This window comes from Carcharodon carcharias, chromosome 5 (genome assembly GCF_017639515.1).
Source record: "Carcharodon carcharias isolate sCarCar2 chromosome 5, sCarCar2.pri, whole genome shotgun sequence".
Taxonomy (NCBI): Eukaryota; Metazoa; Chordata; class Chondrichthyes; order Lamniformes; family Lamnidae; genus Carcharodon; species Carcharodon carcharias.
This window is the reverse complement of record NC_054471.1, coordinates 198,258,369-198,277,628: the sequence shown is the minus strand read 5'-3', so window position 1 is coordinate 198,277,628 and position 19,260 is coordinate 198,258,369. Positions and strand designations below refer to the sequence as shown.

The window sequence follows — 19,260 nt, the reverse complement described above, 5'->3', positions numbered from 1 at the left end:
ACCAACTGAACAATTGCACTTATTCACACAGAATAGGCAGGGCACAAAAAACAAGACACACAGCTACACTTCAGCAACTTAGCAGAGAATTCAAGAATTCATCTCAACAGAGCACCTTACAAGTCTCCCAATCTAATCACAATGATCCTGGATTGCCTATGCTGTTGTTGAGGGGTTCAGTTATAATGACAGAATTAAGAAGTCAAGGCTTTTTCCACTAGACTTGAGAAGGTCAAGTATTAACGCGTATCTATGATTCCAGTATTTTACAGCAGGCTTGCAGGAAATTTGAAATTTTAAACTGGCCAAAAACAAAATTTTAATTTGTAATATACAGTATTAACCAGTTTTAAATACAAAAAATCTTTTTTGTTCTTATGAAAACTTGCTACTTGATTCAAAGGGATCCAATATAACCTGTTCCATAAAACAATTACAAAATGCATACAAAATCTAAATCATGTAACAAAATTAATTTAAATGATGCAAGTTGCAAAATAAAAATTTAGAACTACCCCAACAATTACACCCAAAGCTAAGCTTCCAATCCTGTATCCTTGACAGCACAAAGACTGCCGCCTTCTAACTCTAAGATGAAGCATCCCTGCTTCAGCATCTCTGCTGCTGAAACTCTCCATGTTTTTGCCAGCTCCAAGCTCAATGATTCCGATAAACAGTCTGATTAGGACTCTGAAGCACCTTGGGTCATCTGACTACAATAAAAGCGCCACATAAATGTATGCTACTGTTATTGTAATAACTGAAAAGTGACAAGAAAGAAGTGCATTTTCCTTTTCTAAGTGCTCACCTGAATAATGGTTGAGTGTTGTGAACTATTCCTTCATTAGACTGGTCATTAGCATTGGTGAACAAAACAGACCAATCTTGTGGAAGAGAACTTGGATCAACAGCAAAACCATGATTCTGGGATGTGATGAAACAACGTTGTGTATCTTCATGAATACAAGGTTGATTATGCCCACGATTTCCATACCTTAACAAAAAAGAAAAGAAAACAAATGTATTCCTTCCAGAAAATGCTCAGTATTCAGAAGAATCTAACCTACCATTCAACAGTCAAACATAATCACTAATTACCAAAAGGTCAGCTTCATTACAACATGACATGGTAGGCAAATAAGACCATAAGACATAGGAGCAGAAATTAAGCCATTCGGCCCATCGAGTCTGCTCTGCCATTCAATCATGGCTGATAAGTTTCTCAAACCCATTCTCCCGTCTTCTCCCCATAACCTTTGATCCCCTTACCAATGTCTGAAAGGGGAAAAGTTTAGGGGGAACATTAGGGGGAACTTCTTCACTCAGAGAGTGGTGAGAGTGTGGAACGAGCTACCATCTGACGTGGTAAATGCGGACTCACTCTTAAAGTTTTGAATAAATTAGATAGATACATGGATGGAAGAGGTCTGGAGGGTTATGGACTAGGTGCAGGTCAATAGGACTAGTGGAATAATATTTCGGCACAGACTAGAAGGGCCTGTTTTCTGTGCTGTGGTGTTCTATGGTTCTATCAAGAACCTATCTATCTCGGTCTTAAATACACTCAGTGACCTGGTCTTCACAGCCTTCCACAGCCACAATGAATTCCACAGATTCACCACTCTCTGGCTAAAGAAGTTTCTCCTCATCTCTGTTCTAAAAGGTCTTCCCTTTACTCTGAGGCTGTGCCCTCAGGTCCTAGTCTCTCCTACTAATGGAAACATATTCCCCACGTCCACTCTATCCAGGCCTTTCAGTATTCTGTGAGTTTCAATCAGATCCCCCCTCATCGTTCTAAACTCCATCAAGTATAGACCCAGAGTCCTCAAACATTCCTCATATGTTAAGCCTTTCATTCCTGGGATCGTTCTCGTGAACCTCCTCTGGACCCTCTCCAGGGCCAGAACATCCTTCCTGAGATATGGGGCCCAAAATTGCTCACAATATTCTAAATGTGGTCTGACCAGAGTCTTATAAAGCCTCAGCAGCACATCCATGCTTTTATATTCTAGTCCTCTCAAAATAAATGCCAACATTGCATTTGCCTTCCTAACTACCGACACAACCTGCAAGTTAACCTTAAGAGAATCCTGGACTAGGACTCCCAAGTCCCTTTGCACTCCGGATTTCTGAATTCTCTCCCCATTTAGAAAATAGTCTATGCTTTTATTCTTCCTACCAAAGTGCATGACCTCAAATTTCCCCAAGTTGTATTCCATCTGCCACTTCTTTGCCCATTCTCCTAACCTGTCCAAATCCTTCTGCAGCCTCCCCGCCTCCTCAATACTAACTGTCCCTCCACCGATCTTTGTGTCATCTGTTGTTGTAATAATTGAAAAGTGACAAGAAAGAAGTGCATTTTCTTCAATACTACCTGTTCCTCCACCTATCATTGTGTCAAATGCTGCTGCTCAGCCATTCTTCAAGTTTCTGTATGTGTTTAGAAATGTTGATTTGTAACACATCAAAAAGTAACATTTTTGGCTTTGAATGGAGGAAAAGTTCCTGGGATGAAGATTGTTAATTGGACAAGAGGGACACACATTCACCAGGAATTCAAAGGATATCAAAATTTTAAGCATGAGATTTCAAAGTACTAATTTTAAGATGACGTTATGTCATTGAAGACTACACACTGGTTGCTTCAAGAGAAAAAGTTGAAATTTAGTCCCAAATGTGCTAGGAAGTGAAGTTGCACCCACAATCTCCAAATATGCAGCACTCTGGCTTAATCTAGAATAAAAAGACAACTGAAAATATTTATTCAGAAAGGCACTACCAGCAGCGATGTGAAATGGTTTTACTTTACAAAATTATACATAATTGCATACCATTTGTGAGAAGGCTTCAGTGTCCATTTACCAATGTAAACTTCACATGCCATAATAAATCCTTGAGAGCTAAAAACAAACCGCCCTTCTCACAAGTACTTTGTTTCCAAAACACAAATACTGTGGGAAACCGCAAAGAAGTTGAACTATTTTTGCAGATTGATTGAAATTTTTTAAATGCCATGCAAATCAACTTCCATTTTTAGACATCACCTTTATGAGAAAAGTCTCCCTTTCACTCTTTTGCAGGAGACTAGTCAATACAAATTTAAATGAAAGTCAAAATAAATATTTGTGGAGGTCATCTATCAGGACAATAACTGCAATTAAAACCTGATTTCAAGGTTAAAAAGAAAATTTATTTAAATTCCAAAGAAAAATTAGGAAGGCAAAGTACAGGAATTACCAACACGGGTGGTCATTTGGACTAAGACTGGGCCAGTGCCTGCTCTTCACCGGTAGTGTCTAAATCCATCCCCCTGTAACTACCTATCTTTAATTTTTTCTTTTCAAATATGTATGAACTTTCTTTTAAGCAAGCTCTGCTTCAACAGCTACTTATGCTGAGGCAATCAGTATTCAAATAATGCAGTGTGGAAAATATCTTCCAACTTTCCCTTTGTTCTTCTAGAGATAGTCCTAAAGCCATGCTAATAAAAACAAAAAAATATTAGAAATTTTCAGGTCGGGCAGCATCTGTTTTGCTCCCCAGAGTTAAGGTTTCAGGTTGATGGCCCTGATGATGCTGCCTGAAGTGCTGAGTTTTGATTTCAGGTTTCCAATGTGTTGCTTTTGTCCAACTCTGCTTCCACTGGTTTCCAATCAGTAGAACAATCTTTTTATGACTAACCTCCTTGAAACCACTGATAATTTTGTAACCCTCCATTCAATCCATCTTTACTCCCCTTGTTCCAGTAGAAAAACATCCCAGGTTTTCAAAGCTTTCTTCATAACTATAAACCTGTTATTCCTGACATTTTGGTGAACATTATTAGAGCCACTGAATGGATACATCATTATGCACAATTTGGGCCTATTGCAAGTTATGTTCCAAGTGTGGCCCAATTATTGGTTTGCACAAAGTCAATATCACTTCCTTACTTCTATATTCAAAATTTGTGTACAAATTCAAAATTCACTTTTGCCTTTTTGAAGTCTCACCCAATTGCACTTCTACCTTTCAGGACCTATGAATTTTACCCTCCTATATCTCTGTTTCACCACGCTGAAGAGTTTCAATTTTTAAGAAAGTAGAAAAATGTTAGGAGCGCAAATTACATTAAAGTAAATTAAAGAACATCTATTCGGGTATAGATCCGAATAGTCCCCACCCATCACTTAAAATGCCCACATTTAAAGCTGGCAGCTAGTCATCAGGCAAAAATTGGTAACAATCACAGATAATTCTTTGTATTAATGCCAATTTCAAAGTTGCATTTTCAGTACTCCATTACTCACGAGGACCTCGCTGCACAGAATGCAAGACACACAAAAACAGTACCTTGTTAAGGTACACTAAACAAAACTTTAAGCAAAAGCTTGGAGGATAACTGTTCCCTGGTGCATTCTTCATGGGAACGCCTCGAACAGAGTCCACTTGCCAACCAATCAGCAGCCTTTTCTCATGCAGCACAAATTGTTGTTCCCTTTGAAATTTGATATTTTTGCATCTGTCCTGATGAATGCAAGATGAAAAGCTTCAACAGCATGTCTTTTTTCCAAGCAATACTCAAGTTCTGTACCACCAAACAACTATTTATAACAAGAGCTTTAAGGCAGGCTTCACTTCCCTTAGGCAATGACAGCTTGAATGAGTGAGAAACATTACAGTTTGCAGCCAGTTGCATTTCCTATTGAAACCATAAAATAGCTAGTTAATTTACTAAATATGTGAAGATATCATAGCAGCCATGCATAAATTGTAATTTTATTTACACAAGAGACATTTCAGGCCTTTTCTTTTGAAGCAACTATCCCACAGAGGCGTTGTTAGGATAGGATAACAACTACAAAGTCCTAAAACTGGCTGACAAGTTACGCAGATTGCAAACCCATTTAGTGAATAACTAGAAAAGGAGTGCATTGACACAGAAGCCAATCAGGTCAAAATGTCAAGGTGCTTTGCACACAACAAAATTTCAGTACTTGAAACAAACACTCCCACGTTATACCAGCCATTGCGTCATCTGCATCAGGCAAATTGTATTCGTTCAAATGTGCCTGCTATAAGCAGTGGGGACTGTATAAGCAACGAGTAGCAAGACGACAATCTACTCCATGTTCCAACCGAAAAATTCTATGTTGTTTATCACTTCACATCCGAGACAAAGGAACCAATCCTATTAATCATATTAATATCAATTGACAGGACAAAAAAATCATTGGCTCAACATTTTTGTGCTTTAAAATAATAAACATGTGAAAACACAACACAAAACCAGCATTACCTTTCTTCACTAATCCTCCTCCAGTTTCAAACTCAAAATCTTCTAAATGCAGCTAAGTAACTGTAGTCTACTTTTCAAAACATGGGCCATCATATGGAGACTGAATAAATAAGGTAATGTTTAGGAAGAACAGGGCTGCTGACAAAAAATCTACGTATTTAAAACATTAGCTTGCTGTCGGACCTGTTCAGTGTTTTGCTTCAGACTTCTAGCATCTGCAGTATTTTGTTTTTGTTCTTATTCATAGTGAATGAAGTAATATTCACTTAAAATTTAATATAGATAATACCATAATATATCCTGATAGTACACTGAAGGCTCAGTTTAATGAAATATCACTCAATAGCGAAAAAAGGTGTTCAGTCATCACTTCCTTCCTTTCTCTAAGTATCAACTCTTAACAGGATGCAGTTCCACCAGCACTCACGGTCTTCAAGTATTTGCCAAATTCTGCACCACAGGCCTCGATAACTATGATCAGCATCCTTTATAACTGCAGAAGCTGCACAGCCAAGACCAATCCTGCCCTCACTTAATACTTACAGACAGCACAAATAATTAGAAGAACAGCAGCCCTGCCTGATAGCAACCCCTGCCCACCATCTCTCCCTGCCCAGCAGCTCTGAGGCTAACTGTAGACACTAAGATTAGCTAACTCAGTGCAGAATGGGAATCAAATCTGGGGCCTTCTGCTAAAAATGCCGAAGCAAACATCGTCTTCACCAAAGAGATCACTGAAGATACTTAGGAGTCTTAAAACCTCACAATATAACACTGCCACAAAACAAAAATCATGCATGTCTAAATAAAGTAGTTCACTTACTTCATTTTATAAGTCTTAGCTCCAATTGCTAATGAAAGGATCTGGTGACCCAAACAAATTCCAAATAATGGTTTTGGCTTTTCTTCACAAATAATCCTTCTGACATTGTCAATTGTTAGTTGACAAAACTCCGGGTCTCCTGGTCCATTACCTAGAAATAACCCATCAAATTCTGGAAAGCAAAAAAGTAATCATTAGTGGGAATTTCAAATAGTTATCAATCCTTTCCCAGATCTTTTCCAAAATAGTAGTCATAGGCACTACACTCATAGACTTAATTTTATATCTCAAAATAATACTAAGTGGAAGATGATCCAATTCTTTGTTCCATCATCTTGGTGTGCTTATTTTTTTGCTTGATGGCACATACAAGGGTGAAACAAAATGACTGTAGTTTTAATAGAAAAAATTCACATACAACAAATATTTAAATTCAGCTTCAGTGTTCATTACAAAATTTCCAGTTGATGACATAACAAGTCTGCAAAAATTGCTTTTGAAATCAAACCCAACATTTATCCCAAATGTTTACAAAACTCAAAATAACCGATCCCTACCAAGACACCAAGTCCCTCCAAAAAAAATGGTAATAAAGAATCTTTGCAGATAATTTTTTTCCCCCGAAAAGGTTTTACAAACTGACAAAACATCAGAAAAATGACTTTGTCCTTCTGCACCTAAATTCATTTTTCTTGTTTGTCATTTATTGCCCATCCCTAATTGCCCTTGTTTAGGGGGCATCAACCACATTGCTGTGGGTTTGGAGTCACATGTAGGCCTGACCAGGTAAGGCCAGTAGCTTTCCTTCCCTAAAGGAACCAGGTGGGTTTTTACAATGGTTTCATTAGACTTTTAATTGATTTCAAATTTCACCAGCTGCCATGGTGGGATTTGAACCCAGGTTCCCAGAGCATTACAAAAATAAAAATAGCTGAAAAACTCAGCAGGTCTGATAGCATCTGCAGAGAGGAACACAGTTGACATTTCGAGTCCGTAAGACTCTTCATCAGAACAGTTTGATGAAGGGTCATACGGACTCGAAACGTCAACTGTGTTCCTCTCTGCAGATGCTGTCAGACCTGAGTTTTTCCAGCTATTTTTGTTTTTGTTTCAGATTTCCAGCATCCGCAGTATTTTGTTTTTCCCAGAGCATTACCCTAGTTCACTGGAACACTAGCCACTGCCTCCCCTCTGTACTGTACTTTATTTTACATCGGTTTTTCAAGAACCTTTAGTCTGGGGGTGAAGCCATAGCAATGAACATTGGTGCATTCAAGCAGAGAGATCGATAGGTGGGCTCAAAGGATGGAGGAATTCAATTGCAGTGTAACACACTGGCCTCCGAGTTTGTTCAATCTTTTAGCCAGGTAAAACAGTGCAGTTTAGGGCACATTCCAATGGCCAATTTGGGAGTGAGCACAGGCGAAAGTGGTAGAGAAAAAAATAACCACCCCCCCTTAAACCAGCTTATATTTCACCTCTCTTCTATTTTTCCTTAATTCTGTTGAAGAGTCATACGGACTCGAAACGTTAACTGTGTTCCTCTCCGCAGATGCTGTCAGACCTGCTGAGTTTTTCCAGGTATTTTTATTTTTGTTTTTGTTCAGGAAAATAACTTTAATATTCTCTTCAGGATAAAAATTTTGGAAGGACTAAGAAAGATATCACTTGTCATCCACGTACCCTTGAATATTGTTTTTCACAAAGTTATTGGAAATATTAACAATTTTAAAAATGTTTCATGGGATGTGGACATCACAGGGATGGCCAGCATCTCTTATTGCCTTTGAAAAGGTGGTGGTGAGCCACCTTTTTGAATTACTACAGTCCATCTGGTTTAATTTTTCTGTTCGATATTTCGGGTTTGGCACATGGAATGGCATCAAGAATATTTCTGCTCACCTTTACTATTAAAATGATAATCCCATGGTACCACAATCACAGAAGCTCCTCTCTTACAGAGGCTTCTGATCTGGTTGTACTTCATCCCACAGTCCACTGCCATAATTTTCAGATTTCCACAGCTATTGTATACTTTGGGCTCCTAATAATGAAACAAAGAGAACAGCTTTTGCAGAGCACCTTTGTAACTTTAGCAGCAAAAAACACAAACTGAAGCACATTAGCTCAATAGAATGTTTACTGAAAAGAAACTCTTCAAAATATTCATCCTTTAGGTGAAATGCGTGAGCAAAATCTAGTTTCATAGGTGCTTGTAAATAAAACCAGTGTGCAGCAACAAAAGCTTGTGGCCATTAAGGGATGAATGGGAGATGTGAGACAGATAAAGACAGAAATTATTTTTTGGGCTCATTCCTCTGATGCTTTGATTCCCTGAAGGTGACTCGTTTGTATGCCTGCAGCAGCATCAATAGCCCTCTGACTTATTCTATCTCCATACTGACCTCACAACTGCAATTGAGCAGGATAGGGAAAGTGATGATAGCAGGAATCCTATAACACAAAGGCTAATAATTATAGCACTGCAACACTCAAAGTGCAGTTCAGCTAGCTTTGGGCCTTCCTAGACTATGGCACTGCAGTCACCATCTTGCTGCTATTCAGGTATCGGAGATATATAGCTGCCAATCCCTTTGGTTACAGATCAGAGCTTTCCCATTCATTGCTTTTTCTTTGCCACTCTTACTGCTGACCATCATAATATATGCACTTAATTTTCAAAAAAACTTCCAATTAAAAAGGCAAAAACATTCAGTAAAATAAAATCTGCTTTAAGTATCCTCCATGGGGCATTGCGACTTTATGCACAACCAAGTTCAAGCTAAAACTTCCTAGACCAGGTTCAAAAAGGCAGCTCACCACTACCTTCTCAAGGGCAACTAGGGATAGGCAATAAATGCTGGCCCAGCCAGCGAAGCCCACATCCCCTGAATGAATTTTTTAAAAATTAGTCAGACCAAGAGTCAAGAACAATTAACAGGGCTGACAAGTCAAAGTAGCATTGTGGTTCTCTAATACTTTTAAAATTCCAACCTCATGAACCATCTCCAATTCCCTGGAAGCTCTAGTTAGGGTCCAAGCAGAACCCTAGTTCTCTGACAGCAACCCAAATTTAAGTCAACTTCAACATAAACCCACAGCATTTCACAGATGGGAGTTGGAAAGGACATCAAAACAGAAAGAGGCAGATTAAGGAATGCAGGAAAAGTTAACCTGAAAGCCAGGAAAATTCAGAAAGTTTTAAAAGATAGAGAGAAGTTTCAGACAGAAAGAGCTCTAAAACCAACGATGGAATGATGGGCACAAATAGAAGGCCAGAAATCAGAGAATTGAAGAAGGCTGCAGAGCTGACTAGGCAAGACACTAGGTTTATAAGAAAAAGATGAAGATCTTAAATTTCAGACAGGGAAGCCAGTGAAGGTCAAGGAGATAAGCAAATGAGATTTAGTGTGGGTAGGACATGAGCAGTAGAATTTTAAACAAGTTGTGGTTTATTGGAGGGAGGAGACTGGAGGCCAACGAAGAGGATTCTGGAATAATCAAGTCTGGAGGTGACAAAAGCATTACCATAGGTTTCCAGAGCAGTGCAAGTGCAGTCAGAATCAAAAAGGGCAACACTGCAGCAGTGAAAGTAATCAGTCTTGGTGATTGGAAAAGATGCAAGGTTTGAAGTTCAATTCTGTGATGCCAAGGTTTGGCCTGGTCTTTTCCAGCCCAAGCTAGCAGCCTGGAAGTAATTCAGTAGCAAGGAAGTGAAGATTATAGCTTCAGTCTTCCTGATGTTTGATAAGTGATTCAAAACTTGAATCTCACCAAGCAATCTGATGATATGAGGCTGAGGAACAGGGAGATCTAAGCATCACTACCAAACATATGGAGGCTGACCCCAAGCCTGTGAATGACATCATGGAGAAGCAGCATGTAATTGATGAAGGGAAGGCCATCAAGGATAAACCACTGTGGGATTCCTGTGGTGACGATGCAGGGACAAAGAGAGAAACCAATGCTGATAGGTAGAAGCAGATTGAGCGTTTCAGGAATAGTAAGGTAATTTATATAAATGGAAACAGAGAGCCATTATACCCATTTTAAGAGGGCTTGATAATAAACTTAAATAAAACTTAATAGAAATTCCTTCATTGGATTATTCTGTGAAAAAAACCATGGTATATTTTTTCATGTTAAAAATGCTAAATAAATTCAAGTTGCTAATGCTGTTAAATGCTTACTCAATTAAAGAGTCAAAATGAAATTAGATAAAATACCTATTTAGCAGGAATGGGAAGGACTGGGGCCTGACTGATAAGGTGATAGAAAACAGTGAGCACAACTCCTGCGTGGTCTTTTTTGCACTGCTGATTTTTTACCTTAATGGAAACTTCCTTCACCAAATGTCTTTTGTTTGGATCATCATAAGGAAGGCACTTCTCATCTGTCCCATCTATCACCAGCTTTCCCAGCATTGTACCATTTTCCCGAATCTTCTTTGTTAGACTTCTGGTATCTATTCCTAATCAGTTTAAGGAAATAATATGGTTATTTCATAAAACATCTTGGAGGAGGCTTTGCGTTGCTTAAAAGGCATCTGTGATTTGTCATAAGGCATTCGTGTTATCAAAGCTTATTGATAGACCCTATTCAAAATTATGTTCCACAAAAAAGTAATAAAGGCAACAACCAGCTGGTCATAGTAATTATTTTTTATTTCAATGTACCAATATAAATATAGTGTGGGAAGCTCGTCAGTGTTACAAAACATAGGTTCAGGTTCCAATTATTCTTTAACTGTAGGTCTGTGAGCAGCTTAATAAAATTCACAACTTATAGATTTGTATTGCTCTGTTGCCCAATTATCTAAAAGTTAAAAACAAAAAAACTGCGGATGCTGGAAATCCAAAACAAAAACAGAATTACCTGGAAAAACTCAGCAGGTCTGGCAGCATCGGCGGAGAAGAAAAGAGTTGACGCTAAAAGTTAACACTGGCCTGTGTTAAAGAACAATGGAGAACAGAACAACTTGGCTTTCGCAACATGTTATGAACATATAGCTCATGGCTCATGTTAATATTTTAAAGGTATGCTTAGTTCTGGAAAAACTTCAGAAGGGTAAGGCAACTAAAATGCTGAGCTTCAGAGACTGCAAAAACTTCAAGAAATGGTAGGTTCAGAAGGTTACCCATTTTTCTATAGATTCAGAATGGAAGAGGAGGAGCCATAAAATAGCAGGTGGGTTTACTTAGCTGGAGATGTGCGCTTGCAATGTAGTGCAGTCCAGAAAGATGTTTTGTTTTAGGAGTTAGAGCTATCATAGTTTAAAAACATTCAGTGAGCCCTGAAAGGCTACATCATCATGGAAATGGGTGGAGCTTAAGAACATTCTCTGGTTTCAATTTATCAGTGTTTTTGCTGGGAGAGGGGAAGAGGCTAAGGGGCTCCATAATGATAAGGTGTTATTAGCAGCCTCCAGGCAGTTAGGGCTCAGGAAAGCCCTGGGAGCCATTCAGTGAAGTCCGAGGGTCACAGTTTGGATCTTGTGTGGTTCACAGCTCAGAGCTGCCTGGCGCAGTTAGAGCTTAGGGGATGCCCTGGGCAGTCGAGAAGGTGGCCAAAGGTTGTTGGTTCTGTGCTGGAGGCTGTTAGGGCTCACAGTAGTCCTGGAAGCCATTTATACCTCAGCACAGCCAGGAGACTGAAGTTCAGAGAAACCAAGAGGCAATGCCAGCACACTGAAGTTGGTGGTCTGTGAAAGGGTTGAAAGTATGCCGATAATCAGAGGCAGGAGTGCAGCATGTGAATCCCATGGAACGCAGTATCAGAACAAGAGATTGAACAATTGGGAGGTGAACAGTTAATGTAGAAACATAGAAAATAGGAGTAGGTCACTCAGCCCTTCGAGCCTGCTCCGCCATTCACTATGATCACGGCTGATCCTCTAGCTCAATGCCATATTCCTGCTCTCTCCCCATTAGAGTCTAGAAATCTATTTTCTTCTGAAATGTATTCAGTGACTTGATCTCCACAGCCCCCTGTGGGATTCCACAGGTTCACTACCCTCTTAGTGAAGAAGTTTCTCCTCATCCCAGTCCTAAATGGCTTACCCCGTACCCTGAGATTGTGACCCCTTTATTCTGGACTCCCCAGCCAGAGAAAATATCATCCCTGCATCCAGTCTGTCCAGCCCTGTCAGAATTTTATATGTTTCAATGAGATCCCCTCTCATTCTTCTAAACGCTAGTGAATATAAGCCTAGTCGGCCCAATCTCTCCTCATATGACATACCTGCCATCCCAGCAATCAGTCTGGTGAAGCCCTTGTTGCACTCCCTCTATGGCAAGTACATCCTTAGTTAAGGAGATCAAAACTCCACACAATACCCCAGGTGTGATCTCACCACGGCCCTGATTTGCTGCAATAAGACATCCATGCTCCTGTACTCAAGTCCTCTCACAATGAAGGCCTGCATACCATTTGTTTTCTTAACTGCTTGCAGAACCTGCATGCTTGCTTTCAGTGATTGGTGTACAAGGATACCCAGGTCGCTTTGTACATCAACATTTCCTGATCTATCACCATTTAATAATACTCTGCCATCCTGTTCTTCCAACCAAAGTGGATAACTTCACACTTATCTATGTTATACTGCATCTGCCACGTATTTCTCCACTCATTCAACTTGTCTAAATCACCTCGAAGCCTCTTAACATCCTCCTCACCACTCACATCCCCACCTAGTTTTGTGCTGCTGGCAAACTTGGAAGTATTACGTTTGGTTCCCTCATCCTAATCATTGATGTATATTGTGAATAGCAGGGACCACTGCTTGGGCCCCAGCGGTACCCCACTAGTCACCGCCATCTTGAAAAAGATCCATTCATTCCTACTCTCTTTCCTGTGCGCTAACCAATTTGAAATCCATGCCAATATATTACCCCCATCTCATGTTTACACTTCATGTTTTCATCTTTAATTTTACACACTCATGTGAGACTTTACCAAAAGTTTTCTGAAAATCCAAACACACCACATCCACTGGTTCTCCCTCATCTATTCTGCTAGTTACCTCCTCAAAAAACTCCAGTAGGTTTGTCAAACATGATTTCCCTTTCATAAATCCATGCTGACTTTGTCTAGTCCCATTGATATTTTCTAAGTACCCTGTTATCACATGATTTATAATAGACTCTAGCATTTGCCCTACCACTGATGATAGGCTAATCGATGTGCCTGTTTTCTCCCTCCCTCCTTTTTTAAATAGTGGGGTTACATTTGCCAATCTGCCAGGACTGTTCCAGAATCTACTGAATTTTGGAACATGATAACCAATGCATCCACTATTTCCATGGCCACCTCCTTTAGTACCCTAGGATGTAGATTATCCGGCCCTGGGGATTTATTGGCTTGCAGTCCCATTCATTTCTCCAACTGTTTTTTTTTCAGTAATACTAATTTCCTTCAATTCCTTCTTCTCATTAGATCTTTGGTTCCCTAGTATTTCTAGGAAGTTATTTGTGCCTTCATCCGTGAAGACAGAACTAAAGTAGTTGTTTAATTGCTCTGCCATACCCTTGTTCTCTATTATAAATTCTCCTGTTCTGGCCTGTAAGGAACCTATATTTGTTTTATCAATCGTTTTCTTTTTACATACTTGTAGAAGCTTTTACAGTCCTCTTTTATGTGCCTTGCAGTTTACTCACACACTCTATTTTCCCCTCTTAATCGATCTCTTGGCCCTCCTTTGCTGAATTCTAAACTGCTCCCAATCCTCAGGCTTGCTACTTTTTCTAGCAACTTTATATAGACTCCTCTTTGGATCTAACATTATCCTTAATTTCTTTTGTTAGTCATGATTGGGCCACTTTTCCTGTTGTGTCCGAGTTGGAGCAGCTTTTGAGGGAATTCAGTGGCTAGATCTTTGAACGTCAAGAACTGAAATCCCTTGTGAGGGAGACTCACAGTGAGTGGTCCGACGTCTGGGTGAGTTGCTGAGAAATCTGTAGGATGTGCCTTGGTCGCATCTACCCTTTAATTTGCAGTGTGGTGTGTTTGACCACAGTTTGCCTGTTAATTGACAGGAACTGCATATTATCATGCGAATTGCTTTATTTTTCTGATTTGACTATACAAAGTTTACTTTGTTTCTTTAAAACAGTGGAATCTTGTGGCTTTATTCTCCTAGTGGGTAACTGGGATTTCAAACTTTGTCTACCTTAAACAAAATGTTACCGGCCCTTAACCAGACTGTAATAAACAACGTTATTAGGAAGTGGGCTGTGAACATTGTAAGGCAATTTAGCTGCCACAAGCCTTCGCTGGATAATTTTTTTTTTTTTTAAACTGAGCAACCTATCCGAAAGGCCAGGAGATAAAAAGTGAAGATCACCAAGGTTGAACAGAAATGAGGCAAGTCTAAGATTTAACTTGATAACAGGGACAATATAACAGCATTAAGCAGAAATTGTTGTGTGCCTTATTGATCTCTGACCAAACTAGAAAATAATTTCTAGCTGATCTGACTAATTGGGATACCTCTGGAATAGATTGGAAATTGGGGTACCTCTAGAATATTGGTAGCAGTAGTGAATTCTTTAAGAAATCTACAGATACTGAAATTCAACATCTCAAATGATAATTATGAACTTATCTAATCTAAATAGTGAGAAACAAAAGTAGCTATTTAAGGTCCACTGCATCCATTCAGTTTTTCATTAATGTTAAAAAGATGTCCAGTTTAGTTTTGACTCTTAAACAAGAGAGGAGTTAGTTATGTAGGTAATCTGAGCTGTAACTCCAGCTGATTTCAGTACACACCTATTTGAGCAAAGGTTGGGAACTGGACAGCAACCAAGCAAAAAAGCCTATCAAAGCCATGTCAAAGGCTGCTCTCAAAAGAAAATAGTTTGGTCCCTAATATCAAATACTTCATTAGATCCAGCCATACAGCCAAGTGAATGAGTCACCATACAACAAACTCCTTGGCTGCAATTTTCTCATTGATAATTTGTTCCAATATATCTTTGCATTGTATGTGAATTTATCTATTCCATATTAAAAATGCAAAGTAGGTCACGACATTGCATATAGTACCTGCATGGCAGGCAAGCAGCGTTGCTTCAATTGGGCTGCGAAGTTTAAAAGCTGTGTATAAATTTCTGTTGACCAGAAGTCATAACTTAAATGTATTCCATTTGAAGGACATGAATTGATCTTTCCCTTCTACCCTCTGGCAACATGGATCTTTTAATTTTGTTATTTCTTACCCAAGCAGGCTTCCCCTTTGCTAAACATTTTCACCCTCTCACCCAATTTCCTAGATATCTGTTGGTACCAGACCCATATCTTGCATGTTTTTGCAAGGCTGTTTTTTGTGGGCTCGCCCCCAATATAGTTGCCTAGCCAGTCATGCTATGATGCATCATATCATTGGTGGCACTCTTCTGAACAGATGCCTCAGCTTTGGACTGGCCCCAATAACTTCAAGTCACAGCCTAATTGTTTGATGCAGCTACCTGTGCCTGCAGCCCAAGTCAACCTCCCCTGAGAGCTACAGTCAACGAGGAGGTATTTATTTGAAACAGTCCTAATTCTTCTGTATGTCATGGCTTTCCAGGTCTTACTGCCCTCCTGTATCTTTCAGATAGTTTTAGGTTGACAAATTCCCTCTCCATTGAGGCAGTTTGTTTCTCCCAAAAGGAGTTTCCCACTTTTGTCCTGCTCTCCCCATGAAACAAACTTTCTCTGTACATGCCAGTTTATCAACATCCCCAGAACCACCCACCCACTGGGACAGTTCACTGCTTTATCCCAGTATCCCCTCTACTAACACCCACCATTTCTCAATCTTCCCTTCTCTCACCCTCTTTTACCCATTTTTTTTCTTTCATGGAAGGTGGATGTCCCAGGGAAGGCCAACGTTTGTTGCCCATCCCCAAGTGCCCTTAAGGAGATTATGTGGTATCTTCTTAAACAGTTGAAGTCAATTCTGGTGCAGGTACACCCACAGTGCTGTTCCAGGATTTTGATCCAGTGACAGTAAAGGAACGGTGATATTGTTCCAAATCAGGATTGAGAGAGACTGGGAGTTGAACTTGCAAGTGCTGTCACCCATTTGTCTGCTGCCCTTGTCCTTCTAGGTGGGATAGGTCATGGGTTTGAAAGGTGCTGCTGAAGGAGAAATGGCGAGTTACTGCAGTTCATCTTGTATAGTACACACAGCAGCCACCGTGCATCAGTGGTGGAGGGAGTGAATGTTTAAGTTGACGGATAGGGTGCTGATCAAGGGAACTGCTTTATCCTGGATAACGTCAAGTTTCTTGAGTGTTATTAGAGCTGCATTTATCCAGGCAAGTGGAGAGTATTCCATCACATTCCTGGTTTGTGCCTTGTAGACGGTGGACAGGCTTTGGGGAGTCTAAAGGAGAGTTACTCGCCACAGAATTCCCAGCTTCTGACCTGCTCTTGTAGCCACAGTATTTATATGGCTGGTCCAGTCCAGTTTCTGGTCAATGGTAACCCTCAGGATGTTGTTAGTGGGGGATTCAGCGACAGGGTAATGCCACTGAATGTCATGGGGAGATGGTTAGATTCTCTCTTGTTGGAGATGGGCACTGACTGGAACTTGTGTGGTGCGAATGTTACTTGTCACCTAGCCCAAGCCTGAATGATGTTCAGGTCTTGCAGCATATGAACACAAACCGCTTCAGTATCTGAGTTGTTGCGAACGGTACTCCATTTTGTTTAGTTGCTCCTTGTCCAAAGCCACAAGAAATGGCCAATATTATTTTAAAATTAAGCAATTCAGTAATGAAGAGAAAAGAGCCAAGATTCTTACCCTCCAATGCAGGAATTCCTTGCTCTTTCAACCACTGGTCTAATGAGCGAATGGAGCTCCAATGACTTGGATGCTGCGAATGTTCACCAATCACCAATGCTGCAGCATGAATTTTGGCAGATTCAAACCACTAAAAAAGTAAAACATGAAAATTAAACACACACACCAACTTCAAAAATAAGGGCTCACTCATATACAGTGCATCGTATTCATAAGAGGTACTTTACCCAGGCTAAGGATAAAATATCTAGAAACAGCTGCAATACTCTCAGCCTTGTACAAAAGGAAAATTTCCATTCACATTGGCACATGAACAGGTGAAACGTGCCAAACTCATTAATGAGAATTAAATTATAGGATCCGTCCCACTTCTTCGACTTGCAACAAATGCCAACTATCCACATAGTTCAGCTACAATAAAGTGGTTTAAAATACACTTCTAATTGCTATAAGCAAGAAGCATTGCAAAATGAACAAAATGATTTGAGGGATACTAGAACATTCTTTTGTTTAGTTATGATAACTAGATGCAAGATTTGCAGGAAAATAATACTGCATTGGACCTTAAATTCATCATCAGATAATTTTGCCTGTGTACCCCCTAAAGATATCACCCACACCCCAGAATTTGAAAATCCCTATCCTAGGCTCCAGAAGAATGAGAAGTGATCTCATTGAAACATACACCATTATTAGTTATAGACTAGCTCAAGCATTATTAGTATACACACAGTTTACTGGATGCTATGTACCTTGCTCAGTCCATGCTCATCCTCTTCATCCTTTGGGATGCCATAGTTCCCAATTAATGGATAAGTAAGGACAAGTATTTGACAATAATATGATGGATCAGTCAAGGCCTCTGGGTAACCGACCATTCCAGTCTGGAAAACTGAAAGGAAAATATTACTGAAGCCATTTACATTGACAACTGTATATCCATAGGCAGTTAAATACTCGTTTGTCTTTTAAGCATTATAATTAAGAAAATATAACTATCAGCCTTCTAATAAAGTATTGTTTGCAAGCTTTGCTCCAATTCTTCCTTTAAGCTGCACCACAGTCCTGCAACCAAGTCATCGGTGAAAATTTCCTCCGACAACTTATTAATTTTCACTTCTTGTGGAAGGCAGAATGTGACCTGAGCCCTTCGCACCTGGACCTGGTAAACTAACCAAGATGAAAAATTTACCAACTGAGCACCATAATATAGTGGCAATACAGAAATACATCAACTTCAGCCTCCATGGGTCAAATCTCAAGGCATTTTAATCCTTTTCATTCTACAAGGCTTAAGAATTTCACCCAACAAAGAATAGATCAATTATTTCAAAATAAATTTAAGCATCATTATCCCGAGTTTGTGGATTTATATCTGACAGGTTACAATAACCTCTAATCTAAGACAGTCCTCAAAGCTGCTAATGCTGAAGATTCAAAGGTTTCTACATCTACAAGGTAGGAGAACTCCGACCATCCAATGATTTGCGTTGCATGTATAGTAACAACCTTTAGGCAGTTTAAATGCTTCTTTTAAATTATTTTTTGACACACTGAAAATAATCTGTTTTTTCTTCCTTAAGAGCCAATCCAGAAGCCAGACAGGTGGCTGAGGTGGTGGTGGGGGAGCATTTTAGTGATAGCGACCACAACATGGTACAATTTAAGCTTGTTATGGACAAGGAAATAGACAAGTTGCAGAAAAAAGTTTTGGATTGAGGGAGAGCGGATTTTAGTAAAATAAGGCAGGATCTGACCAAGATAGAGTGGGAACAGCTACTTGTGGGGAAATCTACAGAGGAGCAGTGGGGAGGCGTTCAAAAAGGAAATGGGGAGGGTACGGCTCAACCTGTTCCCTCTAGGGTGATAGGAAGGAGTAACAAGCCCAGAAAAACAAGGATGATCATGGATATTCAGGATAAGATGAGAAAGAAAAGAGGCTTTTAGCAGGTATAAGGGGAGCAAAACAGCGGAGTACAGAAAGTGCAGGGTGGAGCTTAAGAAAGCAATTAAGAGAGCAAAGAGGGGATATGAGAAAGCTCTGGCTGGTAAAAGTAGGGAAAAGCCCAAGATATTCTATAAGTATATCAATGGGAAGACATTATCCAGGGAACGAGTAGGGCCCATTAGGGACCAAGGGGCAATCTATGGGTAGAGCCAGAGGAGATTGGTAGAGTGTTGAACGAATACTTCTCATCCGTCTTCACCCAAGAGAATGAGGTTGAAGGTATCAAACTCGGGGACATAGACTGAGAGGCTCTTAAGCAAATTGATATAGGGAGTGACAAGGTATTGGAGGTGTTGGCAGGCTTAAAAGTGGACAAATCTCCAGGTCCGGGTGATTTGTGTCCCAGGCTGTTGAGGGGGGCA

The 19,260-nt window shown here is 39.9% G+C and overlaps 1 protein-coding gene across 5 annotated transcripts in view; it reads right to left on the bottom strand.

Moving 5' to 3' along the window:
• Nucleotides 1-19,260, bottom strand: part of cad (carbamoyl-phosphate synthetase 2, aspartate transcarbamylase, and dihydroorotase) — a 116,821-nt gene that overhangs the window by 78,882 nt on the left and 18,679 nt on the right. For all 5 annotated transcript variants that reach the window (XR_005942963.1, XR_005942962.1, XM_041187318.1 and 2 more), the window contains exons 2-7: nt 17,643-17,782; nt 16,891-17,020; nt 10,430-10,572; nt 8,004-8,145; nt 6,102-6,273; nt 809-994 (exon numbers count right to left, since the gene is read on the bottom strand). Coding sequence is in view for 3 of the 5 variants with exons in the window: in XM_041187318.1 (XP_041043252.1) it covers nt 809-994; nt 6,102-6,273; nt 8,004-8,145; nt 10,430-10,572; nt 16,891-17,020; nt 17,643-17,782 (913 nt within the window). In the remaining 2 variants the exon portion in view is untranslated. The remainder of the gene's footprint in view (nt 1-808; nt 995-6,101; nt 6,274-8,003; nt 8,146-10,429; nt 10,573-16,890; nt 17,021-17,642; nt 17,783-19,260) is intronic.